General features: G+C 41.6%; 1 protein-coding gene across 3 annotated transcripts in view; it reads left to right on the top strand.

Annotated features, from left to right (window-relative positions):
• Positions 1-26,786, top strand: part of LOC140463166 (solute carrier family 12 member 5-like) — a 1,088,806-nt gene that overhangs the window by 46,275 nt on the left and 1,015,745 nt on the right. Inside the window, exon 1 of one of the 3 annotated variants that reach the window (XM_072556940.1) lies at positions 5,051-5,084. The exons of the other annotated variants lie outside the window; for them this stretch is intronic. Coding sequence (XP_072413041.1) covers positions 5,066-5,084 — 19 coding nt within the window. The 5' untranslated portion in view covers positions 5,051-5,065. Of the gene's footprint in view, positions 1-5,050; positions 5,085-26,786 lie in introns of those variants that run through there. 3 annotated transcript variants of the gene reach the window in all.

The raw sequence follows: 26,786 nt of genomic DNA, 5'->3' as shown, positions 1-26,786 counted from the left end.
AGCCCTTCTTGATAAAGGGCTCCTGCCTGAAATGTTGATTTTCCTGCTCCTCGGATGCTGCCTGACCTGCTGTGCTTATCCAGCACCACTCTAATCTTGATTCATCAGATTATAGGTCAACCCTTCACATGTTATTCAGCTGTTGACACTCTATTTACATCATCTGACACTCTGGTCACCTGCAGAGACTTAATATTCCACACTCCATCCTCACCATTCTATGATCTTTTGATCTCTCTGCACTTGATCTCTCTGCCTATACATTCTGTGACTGTGTGCTCTTCTCTCTTACTGCACCTGGGGAAAGGGCTTTGTTCTGAAAGCTTATGATTTCAAATAAACCTGTTGGACTATAACCTGGTGTCATGTGATTTCTAACTTTGTCCACCCCAGTCCAACACTGGAAGCTCCGCATCAAAGCTATACAAGGCAACAGTTGAACTACAACTAGAATATTGTGAATAGTTTTGGTCCCCCTTTTTAAGGTCCATAGACCAGCATTAGAGACAGTTCATAGAAAGTTCACTTGGTTGATCCGAGGTACAGAAGGGTATTCTTTGACTGGAAGGATATTCTTATGAGGTCGAATAGTTTGGGCCTGTACTCATTGGAATTTTGAAGAATGGGAGGCAACCTTTTTGAAACATTTGAGTTTCTTCTCAGGGAATCTTCTTCAAAATTTCTTCGCTGAAAGACTGTTTGCCCTCACTGGACTGTCCTGGACCAGAGGGCAAAAGCCAAGAGTAAGGGGGTCACTCATTTAAGGCATAGATGAGGAGGAATTTCTTCTCCCAAAGGGTAATGAGTCTGGAAATCATTACAACAAGGGTTTGCAGAGGTTGTGGGTTGTTAAATATATTTAAGGGTGGGACAGACAGATTTTTAATCAGGGAATCATCAATTGTGGGGAAGAACAACTAAAGCGCAGTTGTAATTATTAGATAACCCACGATCTCATTGAATGGTGAAACAGGCTCATTGGGCTGAATGGCCTACTTCTGTTCCTAGATCTTAAAGCCTTATGTTGTTGCTGGGGATCAAAGCTTCAGTAGAACGGAGAGGATAAATGAGGTTACTTGGAAATGTGATAAACAAAATCATGAATGAATCATCAAGCTGCTGACTTGTAAAAAAAAAGTGGAACAAATTACCAACTTTGAGGCAAATACAACGCAGTCCAACTGTTTGACAAATACAATGGATGTGAGTGTTTTGGTGTAAGGGACATTGAGTGATAAAGATTGAGGAACTCTTTCCACTCAGTTGTTACCAGTGCAATGCTTTCCAAATTGTGTTCAATTTTGTGTTCAACCATAAATGTGACATCACACTGAGGGTGGAGATGGGTACAGATGGTAGGCAAATGCTGAGGCTTTGCATTAATGTATTTTATAAGGCTTCTTTTCCCCACAAGATTTCTTCACACAGCATTGAGGCCTCAGCTCAATGGCAGTTAGGCCACGCCAAAGTTTAAAATAAAAGCAACCAATACCGATATTGGTCAGTTATAAAGTCATAGTCATAGAGTTGTACAGCACAGAACCAGACCCTTCAGTCCAACTCGTTCATGCTGACCAGATACTCTAAGTTAATGTAGTCCCATTTTCCAGCATCTGGCCCATACCCCTTTAAACCTTTCCTATTCGTATACCCATCCAGATGCCTTTTAAATATGGTAATTGTATCAGCCTACACCACTTCCTCTGGCAGCTCATTCTATACACACAGTACCCTCTGTGTGAAAAGATTGCGCCTTAGGTCCCTTTTGAATCTTTCTGCTCTAACCTTAAATCTATGCCCTCTAGTGTTGGACTCCCTCACACCAGGGAAAAGGCCTTGGCTATCACCCTATCATAGAGTCATAGAGTCATAGAGATGTACAGCATGGAAACAGACCCTTCAGTCCAACCCGTCCATGCCAACCAGATATCCCAACCCAATCTAGTCCCACCTGCCATATCCCTCCAAACCCTTCCTACTCATATACCCATCCAAATGCCTCTTAAATGTTGCAATTGTACCAGCCTCCACCACATCCTCTGGCAGCTCATTCCATACACATACCACCCTCTGTGTGAAAACGTTGCCCCTTAGGTCTCTTTTATATCTTTACCCTCTCGCCCTCAACCTATGCCCTCTAGTTCTGGACTCCCCGACCCCAGGGAAAAGACTTTGTCTATTTATCCTATCCATGCCCCTCATAATTTAGTAAACCTTTATAAGGTCACCCCTCAGCCTCTGACGCTCCAGGGAAAACAGCCTAAGCCTATTCAGCCTCTCCCTGTAGCTCAGATCCTCCAACCCTGGCAACATCCTTGTAAATCTTTTCTGAACCCTTTCAAGTTTCGCAACATCTTTCCGATAGGAAGGAGACCGGAATTGCACGCAATATTCCAACAGTGGCCTAACCAATGTCCTGTACAGCTGCAACATGACCTCCCAACTCCTGTACTCAACACTCTGACCAATAAAGGAAAGCATACCAAACGCCTTCTTCACTATCCTATCTACCTGTGGCTCCACTTTCAAGGAGCTGTGAATCTGCACTCCAAGGTCCCGTTGTTCAGCAACACTCCCTAGGACTTTACCATTAAGTGTATAAGTCCTGTTAAGATTTGCTTTCCCAAAATGCAGCACCTTGCATTTATCTGAATTAAACTCCATCTGCCACTTCTCAGCCCATTGTCCCGTCTGGTCAAGATCCTGTTGTAATCTGAGGTAATCTTCTTCGCTGTCCACTCCACCTCCAATTTTGGTGTCATCTGCAAACTTACTGACTGTACCTCTTATGCTTGCATCCAAATCATTTATGCAAATGACAAAAAGTAGAGGGTCCAGCACCGATACTTGTGGCACTCCACTGGTCACAGGCCTCCAGTCTGAAAAACAACTCTCCGCCACCACCCTCTGTCTTTTACCTTTGAGCCAGTTCTGTATCCAAATGGCTAGTTCTCCCTGTATTCCATGAGATCTAACCTTGCTAATCAGTCTCCCATGGGGAACCTTGTCGAACGCCTTACTGAAGTCCATATAGATCACATCTACTGCTCTGCCCTCATCAATCTTCTTTGTTACTTCTTCAAAAAACTCAATCAAGTTTGTGAGACATGATTTCCCACGCACAAAGCCATGTTGACTATCCCGAATCAGTCCTTGCCTTTCCAAATACATGTACATCCTGTCCCTCAGGATTCCCTCCAACAACTTGCCCACCACCGAGGTCAGGCTCACCGGTCTATAGTTCCCTGGCTTGTCCTTACCGCCCTTCTTAAACAGTGGCACCATGTTAGCCAACCTCCAGTCTTCCGGCACCTCACCTGTGATTATCGATGATACAAATATCTCAGCAAAAGGCCCAGCAATCACTTCTCTAGCTTCCCACAGAGTTCTCGGGTACACCTGATCAGGTCCTGGGGATTTATCCACCTTTAACCGTTTCAAGACATCCAGCACTTCCTCCTCTGTAATATGGACATTTTGCAAGATGTCATCATCTATTTCCCTACAGTCTATATCTTCCATATCCTTTTCCACAGTAAATACTGATGCAAAATATTCATTTAGTATCTCCCCCATTTTCTGTGGCTCCACACAAAGGCCGCCTTGCTGATCTTTGAGGGGCCCTATTTTCTCCCTAGTTACCCTTTTGTCCTTAATATATTTGTAAAAACCCTTTGGATTCTCCTTAATTCTATTTGCTGAAGCTATCTCATGTCCCCGTTTTGCCCTCCTGATTTCCCTCTTAAGTATACTCCTACTTTCTTTATACTCTTCTAAGGATTCACTCGATCTATCCTGTCTATACCTGACATATGCTTCCTTCTTTTTCTTAACCAAACCCTCAATTTCTTTCGTCATTCAGCATTCCCTATACCTACCAGCCTTCCCTTTCACCCTGACAGGAATATACTTTCTCTGGATTCTTGTTATCTCATTTCTGAAGGCCTCCCATTTTCCAGCCGTCCCTTTACCTGCGAACATCTGCCTCCAATCAGCTTTCGAAAGTTCCTGCCTAATACCGTCAAAATTGGCCCCATGCCCCTCATGATTTTACAAACTTCTAAAAGGTCACCCCTCAGCCTCCGATACTCCAGGGTAAATAGCCCCAATCTATTCAGCCTCTCCATTTATTAGAAAACCTCGAATCCTTGTCAATCTTTTGTGAACCCTTTCAAGTTTCACAACATCAAAGAAATTCACCAAAGATCCTCAGACAACACCTTCCAAATTCATGACCATTTCTATCTGGGACGACAAGGGCAGCAGACATATGTGAACATCACCACCTTCAAGTTCCCCTCCAAGCCATTCACCACCCTGCTTTAGAGAGATATCACTGTTCCTTCACTGTCACTGGGTCAAGATCTTGGAATTCCCTCCATAATGGCATTTTGGGTCAACCCACAGCAGGTAGACTTCAGCGGTTCAAAAAGGCAGCTCACCACTACCTTCTCAAGGGGCAACTAGGGACGGGCAATAAATGCTGGCCAGCCAGCGACACCCAGGTCCCACAAATAATTTTTTAAAAAAACACTTACCATTGTAGGGAGACTGGAGTTGAATGCAGTAATCCAGAAGTGGCCTAACCAATATCCTGCACAGCTGCAGCATGACCTCCCATTACGATCCATTTGAAAGGCAGAACAGGTTCAAAGGGCTGAATGGCCTATTCCTGCTTTTCCATTCTTACATGGGTTGTTGTCCTATTACAAATAAGTGCACCACATTCTAGAAATTGAATTTCACTGGTTGCAATTTTTATTCTCCTGATTTTTTTTAAAAATTTAATCGACGTGAAGAAAAGACTTAATTCCACAGTGAAGCAGGTGAGAATGGAACAAGCTGTGCTAAAATACATGAATGAGTCACATGATTCCACTCCAAGGCTATCTTGGGTTGATTTCTTTTTATAAACTGTGAGGGTGACAGAGGAGAGAAAATCTAGCATATGGTTACCATGCCGACCTTTGCAGTTGCATTAATGGGAGAGGGGCAATGGGTAAGAGATAGTAGAAAAGGGGCAGCTGCTTCTCCTGCACCAGTTTTGTACATCCAGACAAGCAAAATGCTAGAAACACCCTCTGGTAAGTGATTATTTTTCACATGTCAAAATATCTTAGTATGTCTGCCAAGAATTATGAAAGAGCTAACTCCAGCAGAACACATTTTGTTGACAGTGACCTTGTTTCCGAATTAGATTAACAGTGATTCTGTAGCAGGAAGTAAAGATTTATGGGTTTGTCAGTATTTGGTTGCTTTATATAGTACCAGATCTAAAGGCAGGTAATTTGATGGTTCTGTCCTTTCAACACCCAGGTGACTGTTCTTTAACATTAAATATACTCTTTACAAGATCAAAGCTTTTTGCCATGAAGTTCCTAATTCTATGTTTCAAACCTCATTAAACTAGTTGTGTGTTATCCCTGATAGTATTCTTGGTAATATTTAACAGATTTCAGTATTAAAACCCAGTCTAATTCTGTGGTATTTAGTGTTGGCTTTCAAAATGATACTGGCACTTGTAAAAAATTTTAAAACAAAATGTTGCGACATAGTGGCTCAATGGTTAACACTGCTGCCTCACAGCACCAGGGACCCAAGTAAGATTCTATCCTTGGGCAACCTATCCCCGTGTCTGTGTGGGTTTCCTCTGGGTGCTCCAGTTTCCTCCCACAGTCCAACGATGTGCAGATTAGATGGATTGGCCAGGCTAAATTGCCCATAGTGTGTAGGCTAGGTAGATTAGCCGTGAGACATGTAGGGTGATAGAGATAGGGTAAGGGTGTGGGTCTGGGTAGGATGCTGTTTAGACAGTTCGAACATTCTGAGTTGATGAAGGGAGGATACAAACTGATTGTTTGCCTTTAAATATGTTATTATAGACTTTTTTATTTAGTATTTTGCATCCCATTTGACTAAACCAGACATAAATTTGCAAAGGTATTGCATTAATCTGATTGTTGCTGGTTTTGATCTTTTAACAGTATAAGAATTTTTACCTGTGGGTGTTGTGTAAGGAGTGTTGACTGTAAAGATTAAATATTTGTATGTTCAAATATTAAGAAAATATACCTCGGTGTCCTTAAGGTATATTCCCTAAATATATGAACACACAAATATTTACATATTGCATATGAAAGTTTTCATTTAGTGTCTCTTTTTGTACTTATGGGTGAGGTATTTTGTCACAGGTTATCATTTTGCAGAGCAGAAGGGGAAAGGAGCTGACTCCTGTTAAACAGATTCAATCAAGTGTAATTTGAGAGAATTGTATGAGCAATGCGATTTAAAGTATTAAAATATTTTATCAAAAATGAAGTTGGCCACAAAAATGTATCAGGGTTATGCACACTTTCCTGCATAATTTGAGCTAATGCACTGTTAAAATTGTTTTTTAGTTGTTTCAGTTACTCTTAGTTTGATGGAACAGTATTCTTCTGCACTTTGATGATTAACATGTAAGGTGTAAACTATTCCCTTATCATGTGATGTTGAGGATGTGACATAAATATAATGAAACTATTTAGCAACAGTAGGAAGAAGTTTAATTGTTATGCAAGTTATCTTTGCTGTATTTGGCATGATGGATTTGGTACATTTTAATGGGCTAATTCACCTTTAATGCGTTAGAGATGGCAAATGTTACATGGCAGAGCTTCTCATAGGCCTTGAGAACTTTGCCGCATGAATTGATGGTACCAGTGGTGAAGGTTTGGTTAAATTGACAAGCTTCAGACAAGAACATGCAGAACGATTGATTGGAAGTGCTGGAGTAGATAGTTATTAAAAGGCAGCATAATTAAGGTATCTGTGAAGATCTGTAGCTTGGGTTGTGATTGAAGTTGTTGGTTGGTTCGCCAAGCAGGTTGATTTTTATGCATACGCTTCATTCTCCCAACTGGGTGACACCCTCAGTGTTGGGTAGCCACCGAGTGAAGCACTGTTGTTGTGATCTGCCCAGAATTTATATGGTTCTGTATGTCACAGTGGTGGTTCTATTTTGCGTAATCTTTGCTACAATGGAAGGAGGCAAGATGTTGGCTGAGAATTAAGTTCAACATTAACTGGATGTCTACAGACCAAAGTGAGACTTCACAGGGAACCTGTGTATTGCATATGATTGAATGATCACCTTGATTGGAACGCAGGTGAGATTGAAATGGTGTAGGATACAGATACTTGTGCATCTAGGTAAAAATTAATTGAGATATTTAAAGCCAATGATGTGTGCATTACTGCTGCTTCAGTCTACATGGTATTTGTTTAACAAATGGCCTGAAACATTCAGTGCTAAACTCGTTATTGCAGTGTGTATCCCGATAGGTCACGGTCACTTTTCAGTTGACAATTATAAGGCAGTAGTTTCATCATGAATCAGTTTGGATGGTTTGGCACTTTACCTTTTTGAGTGATGTTTGTTATTGAAGATCTCTCTTTTTCTTTTATTTTTTAATAGATATTTTCATTGAAAATTTAACATGTTTTACAAGCTTACAAATAAAAAACACAAGTACAAACACTAATATCCAATTAAATCTTAAATAAATAATAGCCAAAACGTGTCAAACAAAAAGAAGAGATACAGAGAAAAAAAAGACAAAACTCAACTCACTACTAATCTAAACTACTAATCTAACCAGAATGTATGATCAAATATCTTACATTACTCAAGAGAAAGAAAAAAGGATAACATAGTAATTAAATAGTGAAGTACATGCTCGGAATGAATTAACATCAAATCGTAATAAAACCCGTATTGATGCGGGATTCCTCCCCCAAGAGGACACAGACCAGCCAGAACCGTTACCTCAGCTCGATGAAAGCCCTTGACAAAATGACCAAAATATCTGCATCTCTGTAATTCAAGAAGGGCTGCCATATTTTATAGAATAATTCAGTTTTTTGGTGCACCATATTTGTAAGGAAGTCAAGGGGAATACATTCCATGATTAATCTGTGCCAATTCGGAAGCCCTGGAGGGCCCTCAGCCACCCAGTTTACTAAGATATTTTTCCTTGTGCAAAAGGAGAGAATGGAAAATAATTTCCTCCCGTGCACATCCAGAGAAGGTAAGCTCGAGAAGCCCAGGAGAAGAGATACTTGATCTACTCTAATTTCCATTGCCAAGATTTCTGTCAAGGCATTTGGTACTTTTGGTCCAGTATTTGTGGATCTTATGGCATGTCCATAAGCAGTGTGTAAGACTGCCCACCTCTGATTTACATTTGGGACACATTAGAGATGCTCCTGCCCTAAGTTTTGCGAATCGTTCCGGTGCGATATGAGCCCTATCGAGTATCTTTAACTGAATGGCCTGGGTTCTGTTACAAATGGAGATTTTTCTGGCATTTTCCCAGATGTCATCCCATATTTCTGTAGAAATTTCCAGCCCCAATTCCTGATCCTATGTTCTCATCAGGCGGTCCATGTCTTCCGACACTTCATTATGTAATAAATGATAAAGAATGCTGACCGAGGGTACACCCATTGGCCACAACACTCTACGTTCTCTATCTGATTTATAAAGACTATCTAATAGCTTAGTCTTCTTCTGTATATAATCTTGAATTTGGAAGTATTGAAAGAGGTCTCCATTGGGTAATCCAAATTTCTGATGCAGCTGTTCAAAAGACATCAGGACCCCCTCCTCAAACTGACCCCCTAAACAGGAAATCCCCCTGGACCTCCAGGATTTGAATGTGCCGTCTGTGAGCCGCAGTTGAAAACCCCATTCCCCACTATGGGAGTATAGGGGGATGTTTTATGTGAATTATCCTCGTTTTGCCGCATTATATTCCAGGCTTTAATTGTGTTTAATACTATAGGGTTTTTAGAGTGGTCCATAATGATTTACATCTTATCTAAAAATAAGAGGTTAATAAGAGGGCACTTTACTTGAGAAGCCTCAATGTCCAGCCAGATTGATTGCAGTTCAGACGAGACCCAATCGGCTATGTAGCTTAACAGGGAACTCAGCTGATACTTCCTAAAGTCTGGAAAATCCAGCCCTCCCTTTGCCTGTGGAAGCTGTAGCTTCCTTAACTTAATGAGGGGCCATCTACGATTCCAGATGAAAGAACCCAGCCAACCATGCAATTTGCGCAGTGCTGGCCTCGGCAGCATCACCGGGAGCATTCTCATAGGGTATAAGAGATGGGGGGGGGGGGGGGGGGGGGCAAGACATTCAGTTTAATTAGAGCTATTCGACCTAGCCAGGAAATTGGAAGATCCTCCCAACATTGAAGGTCCTGCCTGATCCTGCACAAAATTGACCTTGAATAGCTGGCCAAATACTGGGGTGGTAAAAATGCCTAAATATAAGAAACCCTTTAGAGACCACTGAAAGGGAAAGTGGGATCCGTCCAATAAGTGGGACATACTAGCAAGACCACCCATCGGCATGGCCTCCGATTTTGAGAAATTAATTTATTAACCTGAGAATGCACTAAATATATTAATAACTTGAGGACTGGAGAGAGGCAAATGTAATTCCGCTCTTCAAGAAAGGAAATAGGGAATCCCTGGCAATTGCAGACCAGTAAGTCTCACGTCCGCCGTCTGCAAAATGTGAGAAAGGATTCTGAGGGATAGGATTTATGACCATCTGGAAGAGCATGGCTTGATTAAACACAGTCAGCACGGCTTTGTGAGGGCCAGGTGATGCCTCATTCACCTTATCGAGTTCTTTGAGGATGTGACTAGAAAAGTTGATGAGGGTCGAGCTGTGGATGTGGTGTATATGGACTTCAGCAAGGCATTTGATAAGGTTCCCAATGGTAGGCTCATTCAGAGGTTCAAGAGGAATGGGATACAGGGGAACTTAGCTGTCTGGATACAGAATTGGCTGGCCAACAGAAGACAGCGAGTGGTAGTAGAAGGAAAATATTCTGCCTGGAAGTCAGTGGTGAGTGGTGTTCCACAGGGCTCTGTCCTTGGGCCTCTACTGTTTATAATTTTTATTAATGACTTGGATGAGGGGATTGAAGGATGGGTCACCAAGTTTGCACATGACACAAAGGGTGGAGGTGTCGTTGACAGTATAGAGGGCTGTTGTAGGCTGCAGCGGGACATTGACAGGATGCAGAGATGGGCTGAGAGGTGGCAGATGGAGTTCAACCTGGATAAATGTGAGGTGATGCATTTTGGAAGGTCAAATTTGAAAGCTGAGTACAGGATTAAGGATAGGATTCTTGGCAGTGTGGAGGAACAGAGGGATCTTGGTGTGCAGGTACATAGATCCCTTAAAATGGCCACCCAAGTGGACAGGGTTATTAAGAAAGCATATGGTTTAGGGTGTAGGTTTGCTCGCTGAGCTATAGTTTTGATATCCAGACGTTTCATTACCTGGCTCGGTAATATCATCAGTGGCGACCTCCAAGTGAAGCGAAGCTGTTGTCTCCTGCTTTCTATTTATATCTTTCTTCTGGATGGGGTTCCTGGGGTTTGTGGTGATGTCATTTCCTGTTCGTTTTCTGAGGGGTTGATAGATGGCATCTAGATCTATGTGCTTGTTTATGGCGTTGTGGTTGGAGTGCCAGGCCTCTAGGAATTCTTTGGCATGTCTTTGCTTAGCCTGTCCCAGGATAGATGTGTTGTCCCAGTCGAAATGGTGGTTTTTTTCATCCATGTGTAGGGCTATGAGGGAGAGGGGGTCGTGTCTTTTTGTGACTAGCTGGTGTTCGTGTATCCTGGTGGCTACATGCTGGCTACTTCACTTTCAACAACACCGTCTACAAACAAATCAAGAGCACACCCATGGGATCTCCGCTATCAGGATTCATAGCAGAAGCGGTAATGCAAAGACTAGAACAAACAGCCCTACCAACCATCAAACCAAAAATGTGGGTCCGCTACGTAGATGACACCTTTGTCATCACAAAATGAAACAAGATAGAAGAGACATTTAACCTCATCAACAACACCCTCACGGGCATAAAGTTCACCAAGGAGGAAGAAACTGACAACAGACTCGCATTTCTGGACGTCACAGTAGATAGAAAGGACAACGGAGAACTACAAACCTGCGTATACAGAAAACCGACAAACACTGACCAAATACTTAACTACACCAGCAACCATCCCAACACACACAAACGAAGCTGTATCAGAACACTATTCCAACGAGCCACCACACACTGCAGCACAGACGAACTTCAGAAAACAGAGGAGAACCACCTATACGACGCATTCAAGAAGAACCGATACTCAAAAAACAGTGCGCAGATTCCTCAAGAACAAACCACGACAAGCAGATCACACACAGTCAGAAACCCTAACCACCTTACCATACATCAAAGAAGTTTCAGAAATGACAGCCAGACTACTGAGACCCCTCGGAATCCTAGTAGCACACAAACCCACCAACACTCTCAAACAAAAACTAACAAACTTAAAAGACCCAGTCCAACCCATGGACAAAACCAACATCATCTACAAAATTCCATGCAAGGACTGCCACAAACACTACGTAGGACAAACAGGAAGAAAGTTAGCCACCAGGATACACGAATACCAGCTAGCCACAAAAAGACACGACCCTCTCTCCCTCATAGCACTACACATGGATGAAAAAAAACACCATTTCGACTAGGACAACACATCTATCCTGGGACAGACTAAGCAAAGACATGCCAGAGAATTCCTAGAGGCCTGGCACTCCAACCACAACGCCATAAACAAACACATAGATCTAGATGCCATCTATTAACCCCTCAGAAAACGAACAGGAAATGACATCACCACAAACCCCAGGAACCCCATCCAGGAGAAAGATATAAATAGAAAGCAAGAGACAACAACTTCGCTTCACTTGGAGGTCGCCACTGATGATGTTACCGAGCCAGGTAATGAAACGTCTGGATATCAACCCTACAGCTCAGCGAGCAAACCTACACCCTAAACCTCAAACTGAGCTACAAACCTTCACAAACCTTGCGAAAGCATATGGTGTTTTGGCTTTCATTAACAGGGGGATTGAGTTTAAGAGTCATAAGATCTTCTTACAGCTCTATAAAACTTTGGTTAGACCGCACTTGGAATACTGCGTCCAGTTCTGGTTGCCTTATTATAAGAAAGATGTGGATGCTTTGGAGAGGGTTCAGAGGAGGTTTACCAGGATGCTGCCCGGACTGGAGGGCTTATCTTATGAAGAGAGGTTGACTGAGTTTGGACATTTTTCATTGGAGAAAAGGAGGAGGAGAGGGGAACTAATTAAGGTATACAAGATAATGAGAGGCATAGATAGAGTCGGTAGCCAGAGACTATTTCCCAGGGCAGAAATGGCTAACATGAGGAGTTATAGTTTTAAGCTGGTTGGAGGAAAGTATAGAGGGGATGTCAGAGGCGGGTTCTTTACACAGAGAGTTGTGAGAGCATGGAATGCATTGCCAGCAACAGTTGTGGAAGCAAGGTCATTGGGGACATTTAAGAGATTACTGGACATGCATATGGTCACAGAAATTTGAGGGTGCATACATGAGGATCAATGGTCGGCACAACATCGTGGGCTGAAGGGCCTGTTCTGTGCTGTACTGTTCTATGTTCTATGTTCTATGTTCTAACTTGGATTAAGCGAGGCACGGACATCAGAGGATTACTAAGAAAAAGGAGAACATCATCTGCATAAAGGGTAATTTTATGTTTCCCTGTACCAACTCTCGGGACCATTATATTAGAGTCAGCCCGTATAGCTTCCACTATTGGCTCAATTATTAGCGTGAATAGCAACAGTGAGAGAGGACATCCCTGACGGCAGCTCCTACCCACACTAAAGCTATCGTGAGCCTAATCCATTGGTGATCACAACTGCTTTGGGATCATTATACAATGTTGACACCCATTTAGCAAATACCTTTCCAACGCCAAACCTTTCCAATGTGTAGAACAGGTATGACCATTTAACCCTGTTGAATGCCTTCTCCGCGTCCAATGAGACTACTATTCCCTGTATTTTTTCCTGATGACAGACTTGAATCACATTCAAAACCCTTCTACTATTATTAGATGATCTATGGCTCTTGATAAACCCCATCTGATCCTCTATTATGATATATGGCAATACCCTCTCCAGCCTCAATGCTAATGTTTTAGAAAGAATTTTAAAATCTACGTTTAGCAAGGATATTGGTCTGTATGATGCGCAATCTTTTGGGTCCTTTCTTTTTTGAGAATAATGGAGATATTTGCCTCTTTCAGTGAAGACGGGAGGCAGCCCTGACGATATGAGTAGTTATACATGTCCATACGTGGACCAGCTAATACTCCTAGAATCTCTTTGTAGAATTCAACCAGAAATCCATCTGGACCAGGTGCCTTACTGCTCTGAAGCTGCCCGATTGCGTTAAGTATTTCCTGGGTTGTTAGGGGAGCATTCAGGACCGATACCTGTCCCGGGGTTAAGTCCAGAAAGGCCAGGCTTTTAAAAACGGACTGCATCCTCCTGGCTCTATCTTCACAATCCTGCGATTTATACAAATCAGAATAAAAGTTTCTGAAGATTGTGTTGATCCTTTTATGATCATCAGTCAGAGTACCAGCACCTTCCCTGATGGATGTGATAGTTTGAGGGGCCTTTTTTTCCTTGCGAGAAATGTTAAGTATCTACCAGGTTTATTGCCAAATTCATATAATCTTTGCTTTGCAAATAATATTTCCCTCTTTGCCGTTTGGGTAAGTGCAGCATTCAGGGCTGTCCTAAGGGCCGTAATCCTTTGTAATTTAGCAATAGAAGGTCTATCAACGTGCGCTGTTTCAGCTGCCATTAAGCGAGCCTCAAGTAGACGCTGTTGTTCTCCTTTTAGTTTTTTCTGGGTCGCCGAGTATGAAATGATCAGATCTTGCGCATAAGCTTTAATAGTCTCCCACATCATTGATGGGTTACTGGCCGTACCTGAATTAATTTACAAAAACGCTTTAAATTCTTGAGAAAAATATTTTATAAATTTACTATCCTTCATTAAGAAAGAATCCATATGCCAATGTTGGTGGGGGGGGGGGGGGGGGGGATGCTTCATTGTTCCTAATCTTGATTTCCATATACACAGCAGTGTGATCAGAAATTATTATATTACCTATTTTTCAGGATGATATGGAATTCAAGAAGGTTGAGGGGGCAAAAAAATCATATCAATTCTAGTGTGACATTTATGTGGATTAGAGTAAAAAAAGAAATCTCTGCCTTGTGGGTGGAGGCACCTCCACACATTTACTAATCCTAACTCTTTATTCAAATCCGCCAATTGTCTGGATCTGGGGGATACACCCGCAGTACTCTTAGGTATCCTGTCTATCTCCGGGTCCATAATGCAATTAAATCTCCCCCTATAGTTGTATGACGAGCACAGAGAGCCATCAGTTTGGAGAAGGCTTCCGTTATAGATTTGAAAGGATGTGCCGGGGGACAATGCAGGGTTAAAATCCCATATTCCTCTCAATTTGTAAGGGCATAATCAGTATATATCGTCCTGATTCATCTTTTATCTGACTTAGGATTTTGAAAGGGAGACTCTTCTGAATGAGAATGACTACTCCCCGACTTTTTGAGCTGAAAGATGAAAAGAAGGCCTGATCAAATCCACCCTGTTGTAATTTCAAGTGTTCTTTATCGAGTAAATGTGTCTCCTGTAGGAGAGCTATATCAACCCTTTCTTTTTTGAGGTTTGATAGTATTTTCTTCCTTTTGACTGGTGAATTATTCCCCTTGACATTCCAGGTGCACCATTTAATCGAATGACTAACCATAATCGTCCAGGCAAGTCCGAGACCCCCCCGGGAGGAGAAACCCCATCCAAAACACCCCAAGCATAGACCATAGAAAATTCACAAAAATAGAGATTCTTTAATACACTCACTCCAATATAATAAAAAACTATTTCTAAATAGAAAAAAAATGTAAAACCTATTTAAATGGAGATTTTCCCCCTTGTTTCCAGGGGGCATCACTTCCTTTCCGAAAACCCATCATCTCCTCTCCCAACCAGTGCCCCATCCTCACCCAGGCACCCCATAATAAAATAAAGAAAGTTCAAGTGTACTATAAAGCTAAAGTTGACAGTGAGTACCCTTCCCCCCCACCCACACCAACACCTATAAACATATAAAACAATAAAATTACAGTCACAGCAGATAATAATTAAGTGTAGAAACACAAAATAATAGGGGGAAACAACCCTGCTCTGAAAGAAAGAGATAAGGTAGGACAAGGCAGACACCCCTCCTCACCTGAATATACTAGATCACCTGGCCTATATAAATAAAAAAAGGAAAATTGCAAAGTGGAAAACAAATAAGCCCCCCTTCCTACCCCCCGGAGATAATATTAAGCAATAAAGGTAATAAGAGATGAAAAAGGGTAAACCGGGGAAGGGGAGGGTGCAGAACAACATCATTCACCACACAAATTAACTCTTACAATTTATTTAAGAGAGTCCAAAAATTCCTTGGCCTTCTCCAGCGATCCGAGGCTAAAATGTAGCGTCGCTGGTAGCGCAGGGAGTATTGTATGTTTAAATCCCTTAAACGCTTCTTTGTTTTATCAAACGCCCTCCTCTTGCAGACCAAAGCTGGGAAAAATTCCTGAAACAGATTGAATCCTGAAACAAATCTTGGATCCTTTGTAAGTCATGGCTTGGAAATCTTTCCCAAGATTTCTGGAGGCTTTCAGGAGCATTTGCTTCTCTCTGTAGCACTGCAGCCGGATCAGGACCGGGCGGGGGTGCTGGTCCGACCTGGGCCTGCGTATTGCAACCCGATGAGCCCATTCGACCCTTACCTGGCCTGATCCAGCCTCCAGCTTCAACATCTGAAGGAGCCACTGCTCCAGAAACACTGCAAGGTGGCCTTCCTCTTCCCATTTGGGAAGGCCTAGCAAACGAATATTTTTTCAACGACCTCGATTCTCAATTTTTCCGATGTCTTGGTCGTGCTTTTGCAGCGCGACCGAGAACGATTCCCACCTGCTCCTGGGCTCTTCTATAAAGGCATCGATCTTCTCTTCAAGCTTGGAAATCACTGGAACAAGACTCGCCACCGTAGGTAAGTCCCCTGGGACGGCTGCGGACGCCCCAGCTGCAGCCGGGGAGGGGTTCCTGTCTGTTGCGAGCTGCGGGCATTCTTTCCTTTAGTCATTTTAACAAAGCACTAAACTACTCAAGTTTGGTGCAAAATGACTAGCTGTATTACATAAAAGTTATTTTAAATTATTTGGTAGGTGTGGTGGAGGCGGGCAGCCCACTTTGCCTGAGTCTTGGGCAGAGCACTACAGACTCAGACTTGCTGAGTCGCCGCCATCTTGAATCTCCAAGATCTCTCTTGTTGGTGGGAACACTAAGCTGCTGGAAAATTTATTTGTGTATTGATGTTAAATAGAGGCATTGCAATCTTTAAAGAATTAAAAGGCTCCATTTCTTCTCGCTGTATCCACCTGAAGCAGAGCAGCATGTGAAGCTGAATAGCACAAAAGTACAACAAAAGGCGAATAGAAAAATAAATGCAATAGTTTGGAGAAGGCATAAAAAGAACTATCTACTGTGAGTTTGAAATGTTTCCTAATCCTTTGCCTAATGAAAGCTTAAATACAATTGTTTGAACAATGATAGAGTCATAGAGGATGGAAACAGACCCTTCCATCCAACTCATCCATGCTGACCAAATTTCCCAAATTAAACTAGTCCATCTTGCCTGCATTTAGCCCATATTTCTCTAAACGTTTCCTACGCATGTACCTGTCCAAATGTCTTTTAAATGCTGCAACCAAACCTGCATCTATCGCTTGCTCTGGCAGTTTATTCCGTGAACCATCGTCTGTGTGAAAAAGTTGCCCTTCAGGTCCCTTTTAAATCTTTTTCTCTCATCTTAAAAATATGCAATCTAGTTTGAACTCCCCCACTCTAGGGAAAATACCTTTGCTATTCAACTTATCTATGTCCCTCATGATTTTATAAACCTCTACAAGGTCCCACATCCTGTATGAATTGGACTGCATATTAAATGATAGTTTGATATCCTGGCAATTGTCAAAGGTAGATGGAATAAATTGATTAAGTTTATAAAAGGCTAAGCAGCATTAATCTATTAACTACATGTTGTTTCCCTACAATAATGCCACGCAGCCTGTCCAATGTTTTGTTTTAGTTTCCTTCACACTTTCACCAAGATAGAGGTGAGTTATAATTTGAACTTCAGAGATTTCTTCTGACTGTCAACACAATCCTTAGCCAGCAGAAGCTTGCAAGAAAGGAAAAAAAAATTGAGTAAAGAACTAATTTACAGAGAACTAAAGTAAATGGACTAATTTCCATGTTACAGCTGGCACAGAAAGGGATAAATGTAAACTGCATAGAGAATGGGACAGACTGGTGTATTTTAACTGCAGATACCTACTTATTGACTCCTCAGGTATGATGATATTCATAAAATATAACTGTTTTCTCTCTGGTTGAGGAATGTGAAAAGTATCTGCAAAGCAATTTGAACTAAAATGATATCTCTTTCTGACAGCTGGGCAGTGAAACTATCGGATTCTGGATTAGTGGTGCTGGAAGAGCACAGCAGTTCAGGCAGCATCCAAGTAGCTTCGAAATCGACGTTTCGGGCAAAAGCCCTTCATCAGGAATAAAGAGCCCAGAGGGAAAAATAATGAAGTCCTCTACCATTTTAAAGGCGTTCTTAAAGAAAAGTTGTTTGCACTTCAACAAAGGGACATAGTGAATGGTGTGAAGTGATTGTTAAAAACCTGATTGTGTCACACCTTTTTTACATCACTTATATCAAGGATCAGAATATTGTGGGTGAATTTCATCGGGTCTGTGTTGATCAGAAAGCCCATGATTCCACAGTTGGATCTTCATTTACTGTGAAGAGTTATACTGGAACTACATTTCACTTAATGGTTGATAAGCAGTTTACAGATTAAGGTTTGTTCATACTCCTGCTAATTCACAGAAAAGATAGATTTCAGTATAATTTGGGTATCGGTTTATAGTTTTACACTTTCACGAAAATAAGCGAAAAGAAAAAGAAAATATGGTAACATTACGGTTAGGATTTGTGGCCAAAATAAGCCCAGACTGTTGTGGCTGCAGCCAGGCAGGAGCCTTCCAATACAAATGTTCATGTATTGTCTGCACACTGGGCATCTCCACCAGTGCTCACTTTTGGTGAGAAGCCAATCTGGGACCTTGGCTGGGTGTCTAGTTTGGGATGCAACCTAATGCCAAAAGCATGGGTTCAATTCCAGCTCTGGCTGACACTACCATGACAGACTCTCCATTTCAACCACTCCCCTGAGGTTGGCAGCCTCTGATCCAAGCTGGTCTGTTTAGTTGTGAGCAAGGTTGGTGCCATTTGCTGTGTTTTTCAACCTAAAGTAAAAGTTAGTGACAAATAATGCACCACTGAAGTATATTTTGACAATTGTGTGTTCAGATGTCCAGCAATTGAGGAATTCAAACCTCTATTTTAAGTAAAGTGAGATTGTCAGTGTTTGTTGGATCCGTCAGCTGTGATAGTTTCAATTGGTGATGTTATGTGAACATATTGAATGCAGATTTAAGTCATAATTATTTACAATTTGAAAAAATAATCCAACGAAACCTTATGCCCAGTGATGCTGTTTTGATCCTTGAGTGAGAAATATTCAAGAATTCCTTCACTGATAATCTGACAATAAATTATTTCTTTCTTCTTGTAGCAAAGGCTACATTAATTGGAAGAATGACCTACTGCCTATCACTCATATCATTTTGGCATGGACAAGTTCCAAGTGTTAGTAATAGGACTCCATACTATTGATCTAGTTTGGTTTGATTTTTGCTCAAAAGTCTTTTTTGGATGTAACTGTAGTTGACAGAAAAATTGAATGGAATCCGAGGGCTGTGTAGAGTAGGTGATAGGAGACCTGGCACAGTCCCACATTACTGATTAACAAGGAGATAGTTGAAGATCAGACTCTGCTCCATTTTAACTTTTCCATTTCAGAGAAGATAACACTGGGCTCCAATACCTCTAATCCCCAGAAGACCAGAATCATACTATAGTCTATGACTTGTACTCTGACTATGGAGCTTTAGACAATCTCTTTAATCCAGTGAGAATACAGTGGCAATGTGCAATTTCTCAGAACATTAGAAATACTCCATGTTCAATTAATAAAGTACTGAGATTCCAGAAAATCTGTCACATTATCTTTTGGAGAAGTGTACTGTACTGGGGATGCTGGAGATCTGAAATTAAAAACAAAACCGAAAATGCTGGAAAAAGTCAACAGTTCTGACAGTATCTGTGAATAGAGAAACAGAAGAGTCATGTTGAATTTAATATGCTAACCTTGTTTGTCTCTGCATAGAGGCTGCCTGAGCTACTGAGTTTCTCCAGCACTTTGTTTTATTTCAGAATTTTTGAAATCTGGCTTCACAGTGCATTGGAAAAAACTCCATTCTAGACAAGCCTTAACATGTGGACACCTCATTTGATGCAGTCAGTTTGGGAATTGACTCCAAGATTTCCCCAATATTCATTGTGCCACCAGATTTAGCTACAATGTTTAAAAGATATTGGGATTAATACATGAACAGGACAGATTTGGAGGGATATGGGCCCAGAGCTGGCAAGTGGGAGTTTAGTTTGGTTGGAACAAAGGGTCTGTTTCCATGCTGTATGACTCGATGACTATGACAATGAAAGCAGCAATGTACCCACTCTGCAAAAACACATCTCAGACTTTTCACTTCTTAAAGCGAAATGCTTTTAAAAAATGGTTTATTGATATAGGTGTCACAAAGTATTTTGCAACCAATAAGGTGCTTTTGATGTGTCAGTGCTATTGTAATGTTGAAAGCAGGGAAGCATATTTGCACCCTGAAATGTGATTATTAATTTGAAAAGCTGTTTCAATGAATTTGCTGAATAATCAATATTACCTCTAACACTCCTTTGCTCTTTCTAGATTAATTTCATGTCAGCTTTTATATCCAAAGAAGAGGGAGCAGCGCTTGTGTTTAGCTTTAGTTACAATGTACTTTGGTGAGACCATGTCTTGAATGCTAAATGCAATTTTGGTCCCCATTATTTAAGGAAATATTTAGATGCATTGGAGGCAATTCAGAGAATATTTATTAGAATGGTACCTGGAATGAGTGGATTGTCTTATAAGGAAAGTTGGACAGTTGGGTTTGTTTCCGTAAGAGTTCAAATTAAAATCCAGTTGATTAAAATGGTTACGATCTTGAATCGATTTAACAGGGCGGGCATGGAAAGGATGTTTCCTCTTGTGGGTCTGTCCAGAACTGGGGGGCAACAGTTTTAGAGTTAGGGGTTGCCCTTTTAAAGACAGAGCTGAGGAGATTTTCTTTTATCTCAAAGCTATTAGTCAACTTTGCATCTCTGCCTGGGAATAGGTGCAAGTGGATGTCTTTAAATATTAAAGAAGAAGTCAATAGATTCTTGTCAGGCAAAGGAATGTGAAATTTAAAATGGAAGCAGATCAGCGTGCTTTTACGAATGTTGGAACAGGGGGGCTGAATGGTTTACATCTACTTCTATTTTGTATGCGTGTTTCTTCTTCAGTAATATTTCAGTGCAGATTATGTGCACAGGCATGTAGGGTGGAACTTAAGCTTGTATCCTTTTTTTCAAGTAAACCATTAAAAATGGAAAAGTATATGAAATGGCACAGACTGCCCCAGCATTGGAAGTTCATTGCAATTTGAGCCCCTGAACTTAACTTGTAATCAATGTTGAAGTTGCACAAGATTATGTGAGTATTGCTTTGTTATACGGGAAATAAACGTTTTCTCTTGTCTTGTTGCTGCTATTGGATTTTAGTCAGATATTACATGACAATGATAGTCTCTACTGATGGGTTAATGAAGCAATGAAGAGTTTGATGTTGATAAAGCCAGTAATCACACCTACTAGACTTTGTCAAAACAGGGCCATGTTTTCCTGTGGCTGTCTCAATCCAGTTGACATGATCAAATGGGACTCTGAAGCCTGCTTGGTGTAGGAGATCGGTCCTCTCTGACTTTCCCTGAACTAACTAATTCAAGATTGGAGTGTTGTCTCTTGAAATTGCTGGGTCTTCCAGTTTGACAGCAGCACTGTCATGCATTTTACATAAATGAGGTAGAGAGCAATTGAAAATGTAGGGGCCCTGTCTTTCCAAATTTATCAAACATGAAATAAATAGCATGGATTCAACAGCCAAACCGCACTATGGGAAGGAGCCACTGTCTGTAGCTTTTGCTGAATTCAGACAGGGCAGAGTTTGCCTGGAATACCAGTTCACTGACCTGCCACCTTCAGGCATCTAGACTGTACTGTACTGTGCTGTTTTGCAAGGTCTTGTGATATGATGTGCATGTACATTTAAGGTGGTATATCTTAAACTACTCTCGATCATTCCCACCATGATAGAATATGATGCATGAGTCCTATGAGCAGCAGTGGTGGAAGTCAGTTGCACTATCTGTAGCCCTGAGTGTATATTATTTATAAATGGTCTTCAAATAAAAAAGCTTACGTTATCGTTTCATCAGTCTTTAGCATGTTTACATCAAAAAGGAAAAAGGATATAAGATAGATATTTTGGGGACCTCAAACATCACTTCTTTATTTGGCTCAATTGCCTTAATTATTTGGGGGCTGGCAAGTGTATTTACTTGACACAACAAAGCAAAATTAGAGCTCAGGGAAAACCCAGGGATTACTGTAGGATGATGAAGCTAACATAGAACATAGAACATAGAACATAGAACATAGAACAATACAGCACAGAACAGGCCCTTCGGCCCACGATGTTGTGCCGAACTTCTAACCTAGATTAAGCACCCATCCATGTACCTATCCAAATGCCGCTTAAAGGTCGCCAATGATTCTGACTCTACCACTCCCACGGGCAGCGCATTCCATGCCCCCACCACCCTCTGGGTAAAGAACCCACCCCTGACATCTCCCCTATACCTTCCACCCTTCACCTTAAATTTATGTCCCCTTGTAAAACTCTGTTGTACCCGGGGAAAAAAATGGAACCATTGGCAAAAACCTGGAGTTGTTCCTGTAAGATCAGGAGTATAGTTCTCAGAGTCCAAGGGAGTGTGGACACAGGAAAGGATAGCTCTGCACCAGAACGCAAGCAGGAATTTAAGTGTCAAAACTGTACACCCCAGCGCTACCTCCAGGAAAATGGTCCAGTGGCAGGGTGGAGCCAGAAAGTCCATTACTGATAATGAATCCTTCTTATACTTTTTTTTGTTGTTTTGCAGAAGCTAGCATTCTGAGAGAATGTAGTAGTTAAGGGCATACTCAGTTCCTTGAGTGACTGTTCCAAAATACTAGTCATGTTCAATTCTCTCGAGAATTAGGGGAGGGTCTAATTGCAAGTTTTCAATATGTTACTAAAAATAGTTCAAGGGTTGCCTGAGAGGAGTTAAAAGGTTGAGGACTGTTGGGAAAGTCAGTGAGTATGTTGAGATACAGGGAGAGAAGTAGACTTCAGAGAGTCATAGAGACTTAGAGTGATAGAGCTGCACAGCATGGATATCCGGTGGGCATGGTCAAGTTGGACCCTTTGGTCCAACTTGTCCATGCCCAGCGGATATACAAAATTAATTTAGTCCCATTTGCCAGCAGTTGGCCCATTTCCCGCTAAGCCCTTCCTATTCATGTACTCATCCACATACTTTTTAAATGTTGTAATTGTATCAGCCTCCACCATTTCCTGTGGTAACTCATGCCATACATGCACCACCCTCTATGTGAATGCAGTCCCATGTCCGGAGATACTTGAAACTAAACAGCAGAAACAGTCAACTGTGAAGGTTCACTGCCTGGTCAGACAGCGGTGCAGGTTCACTACTGCATGGTTTTCACCTCCCACCTGGTATCTGCTTGCTCTCACTTCCTCCTTTTTTAAAGTGCCATTGTTCTGATCTTTTTTTTAACCAAAGTTCCAAAAACAATGCAACAGCTTATAAAACAGTAATTTTTCCTTCAGGAATTCAAAGAAATCAGCTCCAATGCTGAAAAGACCTGAAAAAAAGGAACAGCTCTTACAGCCACAAATGTTTCCCTGTCCTCCACCTTGGATTGTCATGTTAAGTGGCACTGCTTTTAACTTTACTACTGGAGGTGTACCTGAACTGCATGGGTTCTGGATTGAGGGCTCACTGAGATGTTAAGAGTCATTGGATATCTCTATTCTATTAGGGAGAAGTTCTAGGAGTTAGTAGGCAGCTGTGTATTGGAGCTAGGCCTCTGGAAAAGTCCTGGAAATTGAGGGGATTTAGAGTAAGTTCTGTGGTGTTAATAGTTTGATACAATTTAGAGTATGGTTGTGGGCAGGGCAGGGGGGTGGTAGCTGAGGGTAAAGTTTATGAATAGCTTATGTTCAATATTTACTTGACATAACAAAGCAAAATTAGAGCTCAAAGAAAACCCAGGGACTACTCTAGCATGATGAAGCTAACCATTAGCAAAAGGCTGGAGTTGTTCCAGTAAGTTCAGGAGTATAGTTTCCTGAGTCCAGGAGAGTGTGGACACAGGAAAGGATAGCTCTACACCAGAACACAAGCAATAATTTAAGGTAATACATGATGAATGGCTCTTGAAAGGAATTTAAGGCCAGATTAACATAAATGAAGCATTGTAATCCCTTGTCAAATACAGTGAGAGTTGATGATGCACCATGTCATGAATGTTTGGGGGAATTGCTGAGAAATTCATGGGATCAATCTTGATTTCATGAGCTCTTTGATGCATTTTGTGACATGGACTGTGCAATCATGGACTGTTCTCCATATTTGCCTCATGTTAATCTTGGGTTTTGGAATATAATTTATATGTCCGTTGTTTGTATAATGTACCTGCAATCTACAACAGATTGGAATACAATTATAAAAACTGTGGAATGTTGTGGCTTTATTCTCTTCGCAGGTTCATTGATCCATTGGTCTGACCCATTGATAGGAGCATTGTAGGTGTGGTAAGATACTTGGACATTACAAGTCCAAAGAAATTTAGTCCATATGTCAATTTATTCCTTTATTTGTTTTCCACTTTTGGTGGCTCTGGCCCAGTGTTTATTGCTGATCTTAATTATCTTTCAATTGAGAAGCTTGTGAGGTTCTTTCTGAAGGCAATTAAGAGTCAACCACATTGCTGTAGGCCTAGGGTCACATGTTGGCCAGACTAGGTAAAGATAGTTGATTTCTGTCCTTAAAGGACATGAGCTTATTTTAAGAAAAAGTGTATTTGATGCCAGATAAATTGTAACATAGATTTGAGTAGTATAGTCCAGGAATGTAACAGTGTGCTATTTTATGTAGACATCACTGACCTGGCTGGAATTTATTCCTCATCTTTGGTTTGCCTGTTAAGATGATGGTGGACTTTCTAGATGGTGGTTGGATACAATACAATGGGTCATTGTCAAGGATCTCGACATTGGGCTGGAGTTCCATACAGGGATAGCAGCAAAATAAAAATGCCGTTCAAACAACAGAAACCAATTTAGTTTCAGTCTCTGTTCTGTGCAATTCTTCAGTTTACCATTGAAGCAAAGACAATTCCTCTGGAGAAGAGTCCTTTTGATGATCTTTCTGATGTATCGTCATAGTCCTCAGTTGATTCAGATAACTTTTTTAAAATTCATTTATGGGATGTTGGGCACCATTTCTTTCCCATCCCTAATTGCCCAGAGGACAGTTAAGAGTTAACCACGTTGCTATCCGTCTGGAGTCACATGTAGGCCAGACCAGGTAAGGATGGCAATTTCCTTTGCTGATGAGCATTAGTGAACCAGATGAATTTTTCCTGAGAATGCTCGAGTTGAAAGGTTTGGTGCTGGAAAAGCACAGCATCCGAGAAGCAGGCGAGTCGATGTTCCGGACATAAGCCCTTCTTGTTGTGGTTCTGTTCGCCGAGCTGGGAATTTGTGTTGCAAACGTTTCGTTCCCTGTCTAGGTGACATCCTCAGTGCTTGGGAGCCTCCTGTGAAGCGCTTCTGTGATGTTTCCTCCGGCATTTATAGTGGTTTGTCTCTGCCGCTTCCGGTTGTCAGTTCCAGCTGTCCGCTGTAGTGGTCGGGTATATTGGGTCCAGGTCGATGTGTTTGTTGATAGAATATGTGGATGAGTGCCATGCCTCTAGGAATTCCCTGGCTGTTCTCTGTTTGGCTTGTCTTATAGTAGTAATGTTGTCCCAGTCGAACTCATGTTGCTTGTCATCTGCGTGTGTGGCTACTAAGGATAGCTGGTCATGTCTTGTTGGTGTTCATGGATACGGATCATTAGCTGTCTTCCTGTTTGTCCTGTGTAGTGTTTTGTGCAGTCCTTGCATGGGATTTTGTACACTATGTTGGTTTTGCTCATGCTGGGTATTGGAGAAAATGGGTGAGATTCTAAACGAGTACTTTGCATCAGTATTCACCAAGGAGAGGGACATGATGGATGTCGTGGTTAGGGATAGATGTTTGATAAAGGAGGGAGAAAGTGTTAGGCATTCTAAAAGTATTTAAGTGGACAAGTCCCCAGATCTGGATGGGATCTATCCCAAGTTACTGAGCGAAATGAGAGAGGAAATAGCTGGGGCCTTAACAGATATCTTTGCAACATCCTTGAACACAGGTGAGGTCCCAGAGGACTGGAGAATTGCTAATGTTGTCCCCTTGTTTAGGAAGGGTAGCAGAGATAATCCAAGTAACCTATTGACCAGAGAGCCTGCTGTCAATGATAGGGAAGCTACTGGACAAGATACTGAGGGATAGGATTTATTTACATTTGGAAGAAAATGGGCTTATCAGTGATAGGCAGCATGGTTTTGTGCAGTGAGGGTCATGTCCTACCAACTTAATAGAATTATTTGAAGAAATGACAAAGTTGATTGAGGAGGGAAGGGCTGTAGATGACATACACATGGCCTTCAGTTAGGTGTTTGATAAGGTTCCCCATGGTAGGCTGATGGAGAAAGTGAAGTCACATAGGGTCCAGGGTGTACTAGAGAGATGGAGACAAAATTAGCTGGGCAACAGGAGACAGAGCATAGTAGTGGAAGGGAGTTTCTCCAAATGGAGAACTGTGAACAGTGGTGTTCCATAGGGATCCATGTTGGGACCACTTTTGTTTGTGATATACATGAATGATCTGGAGGAATGTATAGGTGGTCTGATTAGCAAGTTTGCAGATAACACTAAGGTTTGTTGGAGGAGCAGATAGTGAAGGGAACTGTCAGAGAATGCAGCAGAAGGTAGATAGATTGGAGAGTTGGGTGGAGAAATGGCAGATGGAGTTCAGTCTGGACAAATATGAGGTGATGCATTTTGGAAGATCCAATTCCAGAGTGAACTATACAGTAAATGGAAAAATCCTGGGGAAAATTGATATACAGAGAGATCTGGGTGTTCAGGTCCATTGTACCCTGAAGGTGGCAACTCAGGTCAAAAGAATAGTCAAGAAGGCATATGGCATGCTTTCCTTCATCATATGGGCTATTGAGTACAACAGTTGGTGGGTCATCTTACAGCTGTATAGGACTTTGATTCGGTCACATTTGGAATACTATGTATAGTTCTGGTCGTTGCATTACCAAAAGGAAGTGGATGCTTTGGACAGGGTTCACCAGGACATTCCCTGGCATGGAGGGTGCTAGCTATGAAAAGTGGTTGAGTAGATTAGGATTATTTTCATTCGAAAGATGGAGGTTGAGGGGGGTCCTGATTGATATCTACAAAATCATGAGAGGTATAGACAGAGTGGATAGCAAGAAGCTTTTTTCCTGACTAGGGGTCAGGAGTT

The sequence above is a fragment of the Chiloscyllium punctatum genome, chromosome 37 (assembly GCF_047496795.1).
Source record: "Chiloscyllium punctatum isolate Juve2018m chromosome 37, sChiPun1.3, whole genome shotgun sequence".
NCBI classification, from domain to species: Eukaryota; Metazoa; Chordata; class Chondrichthyes; order Orectolobiformes; family Hemiscylliidae; genus Chiloscyllium; species Chiloscyllium punctatum.
This window is presented reverse-complemented; position numbering and strand designations above follow the sequence as displayed.